A 17,474-nucleotide genomic window follows, 5' to 3' on the forward strand; every position below is an offset into this window, starting at 1 on the left:
CAAGTCCTCAGAATACTAAAAAGTGACCTTTGAAGTAACCAGTCATTTTCTTGACAACGTGACACTATTTGACAAAATATTGACAGCGTCATTAAGTATGATGTCTGTAAGCTTTGTTACACCGAGTATTTTAGTTATGCTGAATGAGATGCCTTTAGTATGAATAAATAGAACTTGTCAGTAGGAAAAAATTGGGAAGGCCAGTTTGAGAGATATGAATCTGATCAATTATTCTATTGTCCTTATGTTGACGAAATTACTAATTTCGACAGAAATAATAAAATCTGATGATGAAATACAAAGCTTCTCAAACCAATTTCAAAAAAGTTTGTGCCGCTAATTATTTTGATGCTGATAATACAAAAGGATAAAAATGGACAACATAGTCCGGGGGAATTTAGGATTGACCCAAAATTTGCGTCCACATAGAATTTTTTGATTGAAATGAGTTCATTAGGTCCCTAGGAGTGAAAAACCTTCGAGTGCCACTTATCTCACCTTGGGCATTTTCCATAATGGCGGATTTTCAAAATTACGGATTTTGATTTTTTTTTGAAATTGTGATGTCTTCTAACGTTGGAAAGTATTTTTTATGCTGACCAACTTTTTTGCTTACATAAAAGTCTTGTAAAATATAATGTCAAAATGACTTCATCATTTTCCAAAATTTGACATTTGTTCCTAACTATTGAGTATTATATACTATTGGAAAGGATCTTTGGTGCTGAAACATACTGTGTAATAAGAGTAAAAAGCAGTAGAAGCTATATAAGCAACGTCATAATTTACTTTTTTTTCAAAAATGCAAGTGGCACTTTTAGGCATCACTGGAAAAACAATTTTGTAATTTTAAAACGCTATTACAGTTTAACACTCGTTGTCCCACTTCTAGCAAGAGAAGCTTCTTAACATAACATGGCACGAAAAAGTTCGGCTATTGGTGAAAAAATCCACCCCTTTCTTCCCCGACGATATATAGACAAATAGAGACAAAATCCTCTTTGTAACAGCCTAATTTCACTGTATTTTCATCAAATGCATTGGTAACTATAGACAATTAACTTAAAATCGTATCAAACTTGTTAACCGTGACTGATGACAAAGCAAGTTTTAAAATTCGTCACGTAAAATTTTGTTGGGTTCGGCAAAACTTTATTATTATATACTATCTATTATTACTTGGTGAAGAAATTCATTTCTTTTACCAAACTCGAAGTTTTCCCTTTTAAGGTATTACATCTTTTTTCAAGCTAACATTGTAATATTAGCAGCAAAGGCTTGCGGAAAAGTTTTTCTCTATCTTCTTGATTGCCTACAAAGCAATGTTGTCGGTATATCCTGTATCCCCAAGGTACTGTATTGCTGGGTGGCCCCTGCTTCTTGATCTTTGAAGTGTAAAAACGTGTTTTGTAGCGGTTGAGAGTAGAAAACCGTGTTTTTTAGCCAGAAACCACTGTTTTGTCCAGTTTTTTTACTTTTTGAAGCTCAATATCTCGAGTTAGGTACTGAAATCACCTATACTTGCAATATATCTCTAATCCTAATTTTTTGAAAGCTTTCCAAAATGTTTAACCCTATGATTTTTGCCTGAGAGCGTCATATTTGTCCGAAAATTACACGAAAGTGTCCGAAAAAAAATTTTAAAGATCGTAATTTCGATTTCTCTAAGGTTGAAGTTTCCAAAAATGTATAACAAGTGCTTCTAACAAAACAATCGAGCGATTTTACAAAATGCTCTCCACTACAACTAACAACCTGTTTAGACTATCATGTAAAAATTGGATGTTTGTTTCAATCCCGGGGGGGGGGGCACTCAAGGTAAATGACCTACCAGACGTTCGGCCCTTAAGGGTAGGTTTTTCATGGTTCAGCTAGCGCACTGTAAGGGTAGGAAATTACAAAACTGCACTGAACTACACTGTAAGAGTAGGAAATTGTGATAAAAGGCCAATTTTTTGGTAAAATTGGCACAAAATTGGTCAATTTTGGAGGAAAAATTCCACATTTTCTTGGAAAATTGCAAAAGTTTTCGCCCTTACGGGCGAGAAATTTTGAAAAAGTGCACTGTAAGGGTACAATTTTTAATGGAAATTCACTGCACTGTAAGGGTCCGATTTTAGAAGCCAAATTTTGGGCCGAACGTATGGTCGTTTTCAGATCGAGTGCCCCCCCCCCGGGGTTTCAGCATTGTATCCGCCCTATCGATATTAAACAAAAATCAAACTAGAAATAACAAAGAAAAATATGTTTCGAGACTACTACAAGCTGTTTAACCCTTTAAGTGCCGATGTCGTATATATACGACATGGGCTATATAGGAGGGCGAAGCCCTCCTGTAATGCCCAGTTTGAGTTAGAAATCGTTATTTTTGGTCGAACTCGTAGGAATTAGATTGTCCTTTATGGTCAAGCAAAAAAAAATTCAAAAGTGAGTCTTTCCAGCGAAATTTTAAGCAAAAAAGTCAAAAAATTGCAAAAAATTGACAAAAATTCACTTTTTTGAGATTCTGACCGTTTTTTGACTATTTTTGGTCAACGAGTGATCCAAGAACCTCCAAATTTGGCCCTGTTTTACTTTATTCTGTCTTCTAGTGAATTGATTTGAAATTTACCACTGGGCACCTTTTCATCAGTTCAGTCAGGTCCGCCCACCACGCCCTTCCTAAATCGGGCGGCGCCGAAGGCGCCCAAAAGAAAGAAGAGACTCTAAGCTATCCAACGAGCTATATACTAGCTTCTAATTCCTTCTAGATCAGGAGATATAAGCCCTTAAAGTTTGAACTAGCGATTTTTTAAAAAAAACTTAGAAAAAAGGACCCTGGCACTCAAAGGGTTAATAAAATATTAGATTTAGAAAACAATATCACACTAGAATGAATTGTATATTAATAAGAGCATTATTCTCATCGGACGTCCATGTTCTCAAAACTTAAAAACATATTCCTACCCAAATATATGGGTAGGAATTCACCGGGAGGGAATTTTCCGGGAGGGAATTTTCCGGGTGGGGATTCACCAGGGGGAATTGTCCGGGAATCATGAATCATGCTACCCTTTTGATAACTTTTTTTTGCCAATCTTAGGTCGTCAGTTGTGGGAGAGTGAGGATCACAAATCGTAAAGGATTGCAACTGTTGCAAATTGTAACTGAATTTTGATTCTACAGAATTGCTCTTTTAGCAAATTACCAGCACTTCAAATTAATTAGCGTGTGTATCAAACTGTAAAAGTGACGACTCGGAATTCTTTTTTGCACATTGTTAAAAAACTTTAATTTGGAATTAAATTTTACTTATGATCTGGTTGGTTATTTGACCTTTTACCTAACCCTATGCTGTCGACTCCTTGCTTAAATGTTTATACACGTACTCGCCTTTTGTAAATAGTTTCTTGTAACCGTGGAAGATAAATTATTTTATTTTGTAAATACACATAGCTATGAAAGGAAGAAATGTACAGAATATGAAACACTGTCATTTTCTCAAAATTTCTGAAAACCCTTTTGTCAAATCCTAATAGTTGACATACAGCTTTTTATGCGGAAGATGAATTATTTTAATTTTGTAAATGCGAAATACTTTTCCGATTGTAGCACTCCTTTTTAACAATGATTTGAGACTCACATTCAGAAACTACTTTCAGGAGAAACCTTCCACAGAGTGTATCGTTTCTATTTCGGGAACCTTAGTTTCAGAGAAAACTGCGTTTGATGGAATTTCTGATTCATATTATCTATCTAAGTTTCGAATGGATTTTTCTTCTTTTATTTTCGATTTCCATTTTCTTCATCATTTGGACCGGAATCTCCGAAGGCATGCGTCAAAAAGGTCTATGTCAGACATTTTCTGATAGCAAAACTATTCGTGGATCTAAATTTGAATATTTCATTGAAAAAAATGATGAAGAAGTAAATGACTTTCGCGAAAGGGAGTATATCAACTTTGATGACATTGTCTTCGGTGAGGAAAAAGGCTTTATGAAAAGATTTTAGCTTTAGATGGTTGTATCTATAGCCAAGAACTAGAAAGAGATTTTTATAAAATTTTCTTATGATTTTTTGAACTATACGGGGAAATGACGTTAGTTATTTGATTGTGGAAGCTCCGGGTGCTTCGTTTTTGGTAAAATTTATGTCTTGTAAATGAAAAGATGATTGATTGATAAACTTGCATCCGATTTTAACAGTGATTTTTCCCCGTGAAAATATGGCCTACACGCTTTTTTTTTTATAAGAATGGTGTGTAAATCCATTTCATCATGGACATTCTTAACTTTTTTGGGAAAATCATCCAAAAATATTCTTACAGCATTCTTATTACTTGGGGGTAATTGGCAATTTATAATTTAGAATGCTCTAAAAATGACATTCTTTGCTTGAATAGCAAAATTCCATGATGGTGAAAAAAAAATTGTGTACTAGTTTAATGAGATTAATTTTTGTGGTGATTAAATTTCGCAGATTTGGTTGTCATCCGTGAACATAAGTCCAAATTTCCATTTCGAAAGGGGGTCTTATCCGCGAATTTTTTTTTGAGCTAAATTACAAAAAATATCAAAAGAACACTTTGAACATGTTTACTGCCATCATGAATGTGATATAGACTCTGGATAAACACGCATAAAACGGTGGAGAGCGAAGCATTGTCTTTCCTTTGTTTGAGAAAACAATCGTGGATCGAGCTTTATTCGCAATGGACACCTATCACGGCGACTCCACCCTCGACTCCATGGCTTATCTAACCCCCTTACGCTATTGATGATTCTGATGGACGCGTTGACGGGGGATATAAGCCCTGGTGCACTTTAAAAACGAAAGTACTTTTAGGCATGTACGCGAAACGTATGTCGATTAGCATAATCCCGCCATTTTACAAATTCCGAGAATTTGAAAAAATCAAAACAAGCTAAATACATAATGAATGGCTGATGTAAATAGTAAATTTAAAAGTCAAAGACAGATTCTCAACATGAAGAAGTTGAAGTATGAAGAACTCTTGGCAAACCAATCAATTGACAAAATTGCAAAATGTCATTTAAATGAAACTTGATTGGCAGAGAAATATACTACGAGACCTTGATAAGCAGTCTATCCCTGCACTGAGCGAACTGGAACTGCTTGTAAAACGATTTTTTACAGAAAGACAAAATGACTATGGAAAACAGTTTAAAGATTCACTCGAAAAGACCCTCTGCTGTCCACATATAATTGTTTTGCTTGAACTGATTTCCAACAGCAATCTTGCATGTTTCTTTATAATCTGATCACTCGTGATGAATGACTGACTGATGTTTATACATTTTGACATCTATCTTGTCCATGACCATGGGCATCAGGAGTATGAAAAAGAAAAAAGCATACATCTCCAGTGATTGCTTGACTGGTAGTCAAAATGAACTGATCGGTGAAGAAGCTTTTTCAGAAAAACTTGAGACTACGTACAATACAAACTCACTGCAAAAATGTTCTGGTTATGGTTTATACAATTAAAAGCTTGGCAATTATGTGAACAATTCTAATCAACTGATGAATGTGTAAAAGCAAGAAACTTCAAGTATCGAAAAAGAAATAAATCTGTTTCTTCAATGTTTACCATGAAACAATTCTTTAAACATATCCTATTACCAGACTGAAAATTTATTTTTATTGACCGTAAATGTCAAAAAGTATACAAACTAGTATGGTACATTGTGTATATTGGACTAAATCTGACAAAAAATGTTGATTATGACATGTTAGACTTTTTTAGATTGAAATCAGTTGAATTTATTCTGGACCTAAAGATTATGTTTCACTGTCGTCATCATGTTCTGATTTGCTACATAACAAAATTCTTGGAAAGTTTTCCATAGAGTCTTCAGTTTTTAACCTATTTTGAGGATAAAATCAAATAGGAGTACAGTCATCTACTAAAGTAACATTGACAGATTTTTTTTCATAAGCTGTATTAAGTGTCAAATTTTATTATTTTATAGATGAATATTTCTGGACATTGTTTCAAAAGATAGCAATCAACTACATTTTGGTCAAAATTCCATAATAGAACTTTAAGATTATATATGTCTTTTCAGTTCAAGTTCTGTTATTTTGATACAAAATGATTGAGAAATTTACTACAAAAAATTGAATACATCTCTCTGCTTATTTTTTGTAAATGTCACATTTTCTTTGGAGCAAAGCTGTTTCATTTTAAAGCATCTGATACCTTGAAGCTGAAAGGACTGATAAAACAAGATTAATTTTTGGAACTTTTTTTCAATCAAAAATTAGGAACAAACATTAAAGGCAAAAATAAAATTGGGAATTATTGTACTTTACCTTCCACTGTTCCGAGCTTGACAAAATTGATAATAATACCTTGAAGGAAGAAATTTTGGCAGGAATTTAATTTGGCGGGTGGTTGAAAAAGTTTTTTTAGAGGAATTTAATTTGGCGGATTGCTAGAAAAAAGAAATTAGGCGAGAATTTAATTTGGCGATTGAAGGAAATTTTTGGCCAAAAATTGTTACCGAATAAGCAAAAACCTGTTTTTAAGGCCTGAAATAGCACAAATTTGGAGAATACACGAGATAAATTAAATTGGGCGGGAATTTAATTTGACCTATGGCGGAATTCCTGGTAAATCTGCCAAATTTCCGTCCTCGTCATAATTTATTCTTTAAGGTAGTCCTTGATTACAATCGACCTCTTTTTAATATTGAAATTCAACAAAATCTAACATTATTTTCAAGCCTTTCCCATGAACATTTTCCATAGGACCAGTAAATATTTCTAACTTTTTTTGTTAATTGAATAAAACGAAATGTTCCAAGTTTATTAAAGTTTCATGTAAAGTTTATTCCTGCAGATTTCTTTTGATCATCTGCCAAATCTCTAAAAAACTTATTACACCATGTTTTTATTATCAAAACCCTGAGTTGAAAATCGTTTAAAGATTCACAAGAAAAATCTTAAAAATGGCACGTATAAAGATTCACACAAGAATATCAAATTCATTTTACTAGTCAGAAAACTCTTATTAATTAGAATTTAATTCCAAACTCTATACAATGATTCATAGCTAGCATTAAAATTTTCACAAAATTTCAAATGGGTATTTTACATAATTCAATGTGTTCTCTAAATAAATAAATAAATTCTTAATGAATGATGATATAGTAACAGAACAAAATTCACCAAAATTAGTTATCGCCAAAATTGAAAGAATTGCTTCCTCACCCTGCCTCACCATAATAAGGGCCCCTAATAAGTTCTTGCCAGAATTAAAATTTCCAGTGATTTTCCTAAGGGGCCGTCCACATAGTACGTACGCACTAAGGGGGAGAGGGGGTGTCTTCTCAAAAGCATATGGGAAGTGGAGGGGTCGAAAGAAAAAGTAAGTATGCAGAAAAAAAAATTCACAGCCCTTTTTTTGCTTGTAAAATTGGTTGAAAGAGAATAAAAAGAGAATTATTATTCGCTTGTTCCTTACAAAATATCAGCTGTTTCTCTCGCCTTTTGAATTTGATGTTTTTTTCAGTCAGGGGGGGGGGTGTGAATGAAAAAAGTACGTACTCACCAGGGGGTATAGCTATTTGCATCTGCTTGCCTATAGGGGGAGGGGTATATATATACTCAATTTTTGACATTTTAGTAGTACGTACTATGTGGACGGCCCCTAAGTAACCCCAAAGTTCTATTTGAAACACTAATTTTTTAGCATAAAAGAACCACTTTATATACTGTGCTATTTGCCCAAATTAGTTTTTGCCAAAATTAAAAATTGCATTTCTCTTAAAAACCACATTTATAAAAAATTCTATTTTATTTAGCTCCTTGCCAAAATAAGTTCTCTCCAAAGTAATTGTATTCCCCAAATTCTTATTTTTTCGCAATTTTTGCCTCTTGCTGATTTCACCATTTTATCTCCAATTGTCCCTTTTCGTTAAATAATTGTTTTTCAGTGAAGTGAAAGTAACAAAGATCAAGCATTTTCACTCTTAATTGTTACACAGTCCATAAAGTGTCCATCAATCTTTGCTTTCTTATTATTTAAACCAGTTAAACATCATAACAGTGGCCAAATGTTTAAAATTAACTTCAACTGACACTGATGACTGAGCAATGCATTTAGTTATTTAGCATCCTGGAAAACCAGGGCTAACAAATAGTGCAATCTCTCAGAGTCTTTATAGCTCATGCTTATTCCAATCAGCCAATTAGTCACAAAAGCAAGATGCAAAGATGATGTTGAGGACATGATACTTTTCATGTTTTTACACACAAAAACATTATGTTGTTGTACAAAAATCTGATTGAATTCATTCTACTGCTACTGTCACTGTCGTTCATCGTTCCCAGCTGTGGTGACATGATGATATGGGTGGACAATTGGAGTTTACGAGAGTTTACGTTCTTGAGGCTGGATATAAAAATTCTATCGGCTACTTTTTGGATGAGCAGCATCAGCAGAATCAGCAGCAAAGCATTAGAGCTGTTGAAAATGTTTTATTTATTTTTCACATAATCTAAAAAAGTGAGAAAGAAAGCAATAATTTCAAGGTTGAAATTTCTTTAGATTTGCTGAGTGTGTTTAAAGCCAGTTAATTTATAAGACCAGTTCACAGTAGTCAGAAAGTCTGCCGTATACTATCTTCGCTTTCTGATTTGAATGATGGCGCTGCGATATCAAAGGCAAAAAATAGTTGAGCTCCAGACCCTGGACTAAGTTCACAGCAGTTTTCTGCACCAACCCTAAAACTTCACCACAAAAAAAATATCCATATCAGAGAGCCAAATTTAAAAAACAGTAATTGGAAGTTGAGACTTATTGCAAGGCTACTAATTTATTTTGAGCCAGTAAAAAACCATTAAAAGACAGAGGAAAGCCATATTCTCTATTCCAAACAACAAACACAGTCATTTTCTACTTGCATTTCCCTTCCAAATGTCCAAATCAACATTATTTTCTTTTCCCATGCCAAATGGTCATACGGAGAAGAACTATTTACAGCATTTTGATATAAATTATTTTAGTAAGTGTGCTCGCAGCTCGGCTGTACTTGTCTTCGCACCATATTGCCCACACTCAAGCTGCCAGAGTCCAAAGGTCGAAAAATATCAAGATTCTTGATATTTTCTCTTCTAAAGTACCAGGGCCCTAAACGATTCCTCCAATTATACGGTACTGGCCTCTTTAAGTCGCAGAATCGTTTATCGGCCCTGGCTCGCGAGGGTGCGGCGACTCAAGATTTTCTATTTTGAAAAATGATTGATATTTCCAAAAAGTTCTTTATCTTTGTGTACTTTTATCTGGCAAAAATTGAAAATAAAAACTTAACGGATACATGTATTGAATCAATCGAATCTGTTATGACGCAAAAAAAATCGTTAAAGGGCTGTTGTCATCGGCGTACGCGTAGTTTATATGGCCGTTTTTCTACCCTGTCTAATTCAAACGGCAATAAGGTCCTCAAAGGTTAAAATACTCTTCTTCGCAAAAGCCTTCATTTTCTTCTTCATAAAATCTTTTCATTGTGGTTTTTAAATTTTTAGATTTAGAAATAGTTGGCCTAACAGAAAATGTATGACATGCCATAGTTTTGTTGGTTACATCAGGCAGATGTAACTATACACGCTTTTTTTTTATAAGAATAGTGTACTTTGGTTGAGGGTGAGCATTATTCTTATTTTTCTATTGTTCTAAACAATAGGCCTATTGTTTTAAACCCGAAATCTCACCCTGATATTCTTATAGAAGTTATTCTTATAAAAGAAAAAGCGTGTATTTTATATATGGCAAGTATAAAAAATTGACTATGGTCAGACAAGAAAAGTCAACAAAAAGACTGAAACCACGCTGAATTTTAAATTTTAAGCAATAACTTTCTAACGTTTTTTTGAGAAGAGCTAAGATTGACATATATAATAGACTTGAGTGTCTTGGCTTCACTTCGCTCGGGTAACTTAATGCATTAATTGCATTAATTTTTCCGCCCCAGTTCCAATCCCTAAACCATAACCAACTATACATTTTTGGAAGCATATTTGGATGTAAAATACCGTATTCGGTGTAACTTAATTTTTTTCTCAGCAAAATCATGACGTCATAATTTTAAAAAGTTGAATATCTCAAACACCCCTGTGTCACAGACCCGGTGGACCCCCACACCGGTGGAAAAATAGGCCAAAAAATCCTCCCCGGTATGGAAAAAATATCCTATAATTTCAACCCCACTGCAAAATTGCTCTATGATTTTACCCCCATTGAAAACTGAATGTAAAAAATTGCACTCCAAAACCATCCCCACTGGAATTTTCGAGCTGGAAACAATAGATTTTCTATCCCCATTGGCATTTTGATAGAAATTTTCATCCCCCACTGAGGAAAAAGGTTCTACCGGGGCACTGATACAGGGGTGTTCTCAAGAACTATTACACGAAACTTTATGAAATTTGGACCAGTGATAGGACTCATCAAGAGGAGAAGAATTTTTCTTTTTATTTGAAAATTTGCTGATGTCAGCATTTAATCGCAAAAATTCGAATTCTTGCAATTTCTGCTGACGTCATTAATTTTGGGAAATACTTTTAAAATTTTCTGAAACATCTCAATGTACTTTATCGCTGGTCCAAATTTCATAAAGTTTTTATTTATATTTCTCGAGATATTTAACATTTTGTATTTGTGACGTCATCAATCATTACGTCATAATCAGGTTTTCTTAAGATATCTTTAATTTTACCTGAGAAAAAAATTTAAGTTACACCGAATACACTCATTTTGTTTTATAAGCATACGGTAAATTTTGGCTGAAGCTCACTATGCTTAAGCGAAGCTCAATTTTGAGCCTCGACTATGCTTAACCCTATGCTTGGTAAAAAAGTTATGAAGGGGTGGTAAAAATTTTCCCCTATCTTTAATCTTGAGAGAAATGAAGACATTTTACTGTTTTCGAATGTTTAACATATGATTTCTTTATGATTCTAAAAATTTCTTTGGCGGAGCCTCAAGGTATGCTTAGCATATGCTTAATTTTTCTGGAAATTTGAGCTTCAGTATGCTTATAAACGTTATGCTTGTAAAACAAAATGAGTGTACGGTATTCTACATCCAAATACGCTTCCAAAAATGTATAGTTTGGTATGGTTTAGGGACTGGAACTAGGGTTGAAAAATTAATGCAATTCTGGGACATGCATTAAGTTACCCGAGTGGTATGAAAATCTTTCGGAGGTTCGTGGTTCGTGGTGGATCGGAGGTTTCATTAAGGTTAAAGGTTGGACACTTCTGATGTCAACTTTTAATTTTTTATACATAGGAGTAGCCTGGGAATCCAAGCGTTAAACTTCTTCCACAGTCTAGCTTATGATATTTTTGCTGCTTGAGCTTGTTGCTTTTGCCGCTTTTAAGGCATCGTATTGTAGTGGTCAGTGACCACGGCTCCTGTGTGGGCGGTCGGGGTTCGATTCCCTGCGTGTGCTGCGATGATTCGCTTGTCAAGTAAATGTACCTTCGCCCCGGACCAACCCATGCCATGCGAGGGGAGTTGGCTAGACAGTTGCAGGCTGTCGAAACTATTCCGCACAGGGAAGAGGGAGTCGCGCACCTCTAGTCCTTCATGTAAGTGGAAGGCTCGTTGTGTCAACGCCTGATAAGCCCTCGGCTAGTCAGGTACCGAAGTGAGCGAGTCGTTGTCTGTAAAGATGTCGGCGCGGTTGCGATACGGTCTACTATTACTTTTTGCTGCTTGTTTAACGCTTGACGCAGGTAACGCGCCTGCAGGAAAATTTTTCACTCTAATGCAGGTTCAGTCATATTATTGGCCAGATTTTGTGTGTATTACTTAGTTGTCTGTACACAGACCCAGTATCTACGGCTGATTAAAAAATTTATTGCCGTACGATAAACGTAAGATACCCAAAAGAATGTCGGGGGAAAGTGAAAGATCTAGGTGGGTTCCGTCTCCCTCGTAGATCTTTTTCTTGGGAAGTTGATCTTGAAATTAGTTTTCAAGGTTTGCTTGGCTCAAACTTTTTCATCTATGGCTCAAATTTTAGGCAATTTCTCATAGTTTTTGAAAATGTTAATTTCATTAAAAAGCGCTAGGTTATTTTTTCATGAATCTTTTAAAAGTTTTGCGGCGCATTTTTTTTCTTGAGAGTCAAGTAAACGATAAAGCGCTTTCGCAGCATTAATCTTTGATACGCATTTTGGCGGGACGCTAGTGTGACTAACTGCCTATTTATAGAGAATTGCCAGTTCGGTATAATATGTTATGAATTGCGTGATTTTGCTGTGCGTCGATGGCTCAACAGATAAGGGTTGGGTTCCGAATTCGAAGGTCTTTCTTTGATAGTGGTTCGGACCTTCGGACCCCGCACGGTGCGATGATGTGATTGGTCAAAATGATACAGGTATTAAAACTTATATAGTCAGAATTGAGAAACTAAGTCTCTGAAACTCAGACAGTCAGAAAAGAGAAAAACAGGAATAGAGATAGGAAAAAAATGGAGGTAACTTTGGGCAATCCGATATAACTTCTTCCCGGCTATAGACCTTTTCGCCTTTCCATCCGCCATATTGAATTGTATGCAAAAATTATGGTGGCCGAATTGCTGTGGTGAAATTCCCTTAGAAAGTATGCGAAACATGCAAAAAGAAAAGTATTAATATAAAACTTACATGCATAATTGACATTATATTAAAGTGTAATCTTGTATGTAGAAGAAAGATTAAATTTGCGAATTTGCTTCTTTTGAAAACTAGAAATAATCAAATTCGCTCAGTCATAATTATAGCCTGGGAATCCAAGCGTTAAACTTTATTCACAGTCTCTAGTATTTATGATATTTTTGCTGCTTGTTTAACAGTCAGGAACTATTGCAAATTAGGCTATGATGGCCAAACTAGGATGTTCGCCTAATTATGCTAGAATTTATATCCTAGTTAGGATATTAATGGCTTAATTTGGATATATGAAATATCCAAACCTAAATATCTTGAGAACAAGTAAAATCCGCGTCAATCTTACTACATGGACTTGTTACTTGTACTATATTAAAAGCGAAAAACTTTTCTCTTTTTAGAGCGGAGTGAAAAGATGTGATTTATCTTACTAAAATTAGCTTTATTTGGCTATGATAGCCAAAGCAAAGTTCGGATTACGTTTGTTTAGTTTATTATAAACTAACGTTTGTTAATCTTGAAATAGTTTCGACTGTACTGCCGTATATATGTAAACATAATTTTGCTGAAACAGCATAATATTTAAAAACTGAATATTTTCTCAGTCCGCTAAAACTTTACCCAATAAACATTTGGAACTTATTCAAATAAATAAGAATTTGACATTTTAAGCTAAATATTGACGCGGATTTTGAAATTTAATTCAAAAATTGGAATTTTGTTCCTTCCAGCCTAATTAGGCTACAGTTTCTGGCTTAATTAAGTCATCGTATCCAAGTTAGGCCAGAATCGGCGAACATAGCCTTATTTGCAATAGTTCCTGACTGTTTAACGCTTGGCGAATAGGTAGGTAGGTAACTCACTGACCTTTATATACCTTTATATAAAGGTCAGTGGGTAACTCGCCTGCAGGGAGATTTATTTCCCTGCAATGCAGGTTCGGCCTGATTGGCCAGCTTTCGGCGTATTACTTAAGGTGGCCATCCACTGGAAATTGAAAAATCGACCTTTTAACTTTAAATGTTGATTACTCAATAACTAAAAATGATATGGGCTTGAAACTTCCAGGTATTGTTATTTATGACCTAAAGTTAATATTAAAAAAAAAATTAAAAAAAAAAATTGGAAGACGGGGGTTTGGTACGACTTTTCAGAAAAATCAAAATAATCTTGTGTCAACGTTTTAGAGAAAACTACAAATACTTGGTTAATGATTTTTGGTATGTAGAGGCACTTTAGGACAAAGAATGGAATGAGCGAGAAAAAAAATTTGAAAAATCCAAAATCCGGGGGTAAAAGCCAAAAAAACAGTTTTTTCAAAATATGAGATCTGGAATTAGTGAAATCTGAAAAATCCTTCGCTCATTCCACAGCCCTCATAGATGTGCAAATACCCTGAAAAAATCAGACCAATCGGACAACTACATCTTGAGATTTTTCCGCCACAGTGATTGGGAACCCCCAGATTTGCGTTTTGAGAAATCGTGCTTTTAAAACATAAATTGCGGTTAAATGAAAAGATTATAGTTTTCAATAGGGATTTTTTTATGATTTGAGCCTATAAGGGAGTTTTCTACATTATTTCAAAGGAAATAAGGATTTAAAACTATTTACAGTGAAAATTTTGGCCAATTTGAGTGACATTTTGATCATTTCCAGAAAACCGCAAAACTTTGAAAAAAGACCGCAAAACTCATTTTCACCACGAAAACCAACCCGAAATGTAAATAACGATGCCCACATTCATTGTAAGACTATTTTGGACTATTCCTATCAGCAGGGATTAAAAACTAAATCAATTAAGTTAAAATATTCATTCAAAAAGCTCTGGAACTGAAGACTCATTATCGTGTTACAGGGCACTTTCACTTTCACTTTCATGCCATCGCTGATGAGGACCCTGCCGACGCACCGGACTGTCCGGTGTATTTGTCCGGTGGCAAAAAGTATCCTTTCGCTACACCGGACACGATAAGTCCGGTGTCAGTCCGGTGTTGCATACAGGGAATTTTGGACGCCGGACATTTATGAAACAAAAAATTAAGAAACACCGGACGCATGTTTTGATTGTCCGGTGAAAAAAAATATCCTTCTTCGACACCGGACATCCGACTTCCTTAAGTCCGGTGTAGAGATTGTCCGGTGGTAAAACAAATTCTCATTTTACACCGGACTTTCGCGTGTTCGGTGTTCGTTAAGTCCGGTGCGTCGGCAGGGTCCTCGCTGATGAAAGCATAATGAAACCGCCAAAATCTAATCCCACACAGTTAAAAAAGTAATTTGAAGATGATTGTACAACACAAGAGATTCCTGGCAAAAAAACATTAAAATAGCACCCAAAAAAGAATAAACAAGCAAACAAAAGTTCTACATACCTTTGGCGCACTACACAACAACCGACCGTGCTCTTAATCAAAAGAAATCACAAGTTACATCATGATTAAATATTCCTTAGAGTTTTACAAACCTCCTTGTATAATAAGAGAACCATAAAACATCATTTACAGCAACAAATGTGGGTGAAACACTCAGCAAAAGTCAGTGAGCTTCATCCTCCAAAATTGTCCAAAAACCATCTTTAAAATTGGAGGGCGGTCATTGTTTACAAAGTTTGAAAACTGAATATGGGTACACCAAGCGACTTCAAACCTTCTAGAAATGTTTCTAGCGACTTGAAGACGACCCGTAAAAATTTTCAAGCCGTTTGAGCAGCTAGAGAAGGTAGAATTGCTGTTTTACTAACGGGCGGGAAACAGGGCGTCCATGGGCGAAGCATTAAAAGATTAAAGGTAGGTATTTTAAAACCTAAAATTTTCTGCTTATTCTTTACTTTTATGAATTAAAATTTTCAGAGGTTGTTCCAGAGGAGTTATACTTGACTTTAAGCCAAAAAAATAAAAAACCACCAAAAAAGTATCACTATTTTCAAACTCAGTGGATGGCCACCTTAAGGCCGCTACCCACTCAGCATTTTATGGTCGTCGAACAAGGCGCACGGCTTAATTATTGCATAAATTACATAAATCAAGCCTTCAAAGGCTGTCGCCTTGAGCGCACCAAGAGTTGAAACTTTTTAACTTTTTTCGCGAAGCTGAACTGCTCACCCTTTGTTTTTATTAAATCAACCAATCATAAAAGAGCATTTTTTTCTTGTCTCGTGTGCAAAAGATGTGTATCATGTGCAAAACGATGATAAACAAAAGAAGAGAGAAAAACATGTGCTGCAGAGTGGAATGAGAAAAGCGTACAGCGACCAAAGCGCCCGAGCCGTGCGTCTTGTTCGCCGACCATAAAATGCTGAGTGGGTAGCGGCCTTTAGCAGTATTTTCGCGCGCATTTTGATAATTTCGATGCGCGCGCATAATTTATGGAAAAAGCTGACTCTGCAGAAAAAAGGAAAACATACATTCATTTAGAAACAAAATGGCTGTTGACTGGAAGTATAAATACATGTGGCTGATGTTTTGATGTGTTTTTTAGTAGTTTTGAAAGTCTTAAGAGCTTGTGAAAGAGTTTTTATGGTAAGTTAATTATGTGTGTTTGCCTGGGTTTCCAAAGTTCAGAAAGTCTGTTAACAAGGGTTCACACAAAGACTGTTTATAACATTCTGTGGACTGTGTGTCGTCAGACGGTGAAGGACCCTGCCGACGCACCGGACTTAACGAACAACGGACACGCGAAAGTCCGGTGTAAAATGAGAATCTCTACACCGGACTTAAGAAAGTCGTATGTCAGGTGTTGGAGAAGGATATTTTTTCCACCGGACAATCAAAACACCGGACATGACCAGTCCGCGGCCGGTGCGTCCGGTGTTTCTTAATTTTTTGTTTCATAAATGTCCGGTGTCCAAAATTCCCTGTATGCAACACCGGACTGACACCAGACTTATTGCGTCCGGTGTAGCGAAAGGATACTTTTGCCACCGGACAAATACACCGGACAGTCCGGTGCGTCGGCAGGGTCCTGACGGTGAAGGCTTCTTCGTATAAAGACGAAAGACATGTATCTATTTTTCGGATCCGGCATATGCGGGAATAGTGTCAGGACCTGAAGGCGACCTGGTAGGGTTGGGTTTGGGTGTGGTTTGGGTGTGGTTACGTATCAGATTGGCTATGAATTGCGTTATTATCAGTTAGGGTTAGGGTTGGAGCTCGAAACAAGGACCTTTTTGTGATTTTCTCTTAATACAGTCTGGTCTGCAGTTTGTACAATATAAATAGCCGTCAGAAACATAATCCTGGCATGAATCCGTGGCGCAGTGGATAAGGCATTGGGTTTCATACATCGGAACTTTGCATTTAGTGGGTTCGAATCCCACCAGTGGTGATCTGTCGGTAAGTCATTCAGTAAGTTAGGCCGAGGGAATTGACATACCAGTTTAGCGTCACCCGCCCGCGTGTGTTTTGTGTAGCCGCGTAAAAATTTCGTTGTTTTAAGAAAATTTCATTATTTCACAGACAAACCTGAAAATTGAACTCCATCTCCTACAGCTATCATCATTGTCGCCTAAAGTGCGAAAAATAACAATTTCCTGCACGTGCGTCATAGCTTCTGTTCGATCGGGACTTTAGTCCCGTATACATCACACTACAAAAAATTAAACCCGCTCTACACTAAAAGTTTTCTTACAAATCGAACGATTGAAATCAAAATGTCCGCGTAAGCCTTTAATTTTACCGCCGCGGCCTCTGGAATCGATTCTTTTTCCGGTCACGGATACTTCAATTTCTGTAACTGCACATGCGCAATACATACCCGAGAAGATGTTTTCAAAAGGTTGATCGTCTGTGGTGTGGTGGTGTTTGTACAGT

At 35.9% G+C, this 17,474-nt stretch overlaps 2 protein-coding genes across 2 annotated transcripts in view; one reads left to right on the forward strand and one right to left on the reverse strand.

The window, feature by feature from the left end:
• Positions 1 to 3,467, forward strand: part of LOC136813386 (uncharacterized) — a 31,752-nt gene extending 28,285 nt beyond the window's left edge. Inside the window, exon 8 of the mRNA XM_067069903.1 lies at positions 3,083 to 3,467. Coding sequence (XP_066926004.1) covers positions 3,083 to 3,104 — 22 coding nt within the window. The 3' untranslated portion in view covers positions 3,105 to 3,467. The remainder of the gene's footprint in view (positions 1 to 3,082) is intronic.
• LOC136813397 (nuclear envelope integral membrane protein 1b-like) overlaps positions 1 to 17,474 on the reverse strand; it is a 351,044-nt gene that overhangs the window by 235,245 nt on the left and 98,325 nt on the right. The gene's annotated exons all lie outside the window — the stretch shown is intronic.

Source organism: Clytia hemisphaerica, unplaced genomic scaffold (genome assembly GCF_902728285.1).
Source record: "Clytia hemisphaerica strain Z4C2 unplaced genomic scaffold, Clytia hemisphaerica genome assembly, whole genome shotgun sequence".
Taxonomy (NCBI): domain Eukaryota; kingdom Metazoa; phylum Cnidaria; class Hydrozoa; order Leptothecata; family Clytiidae; genus Clytia; species Clytia hemisphaerica.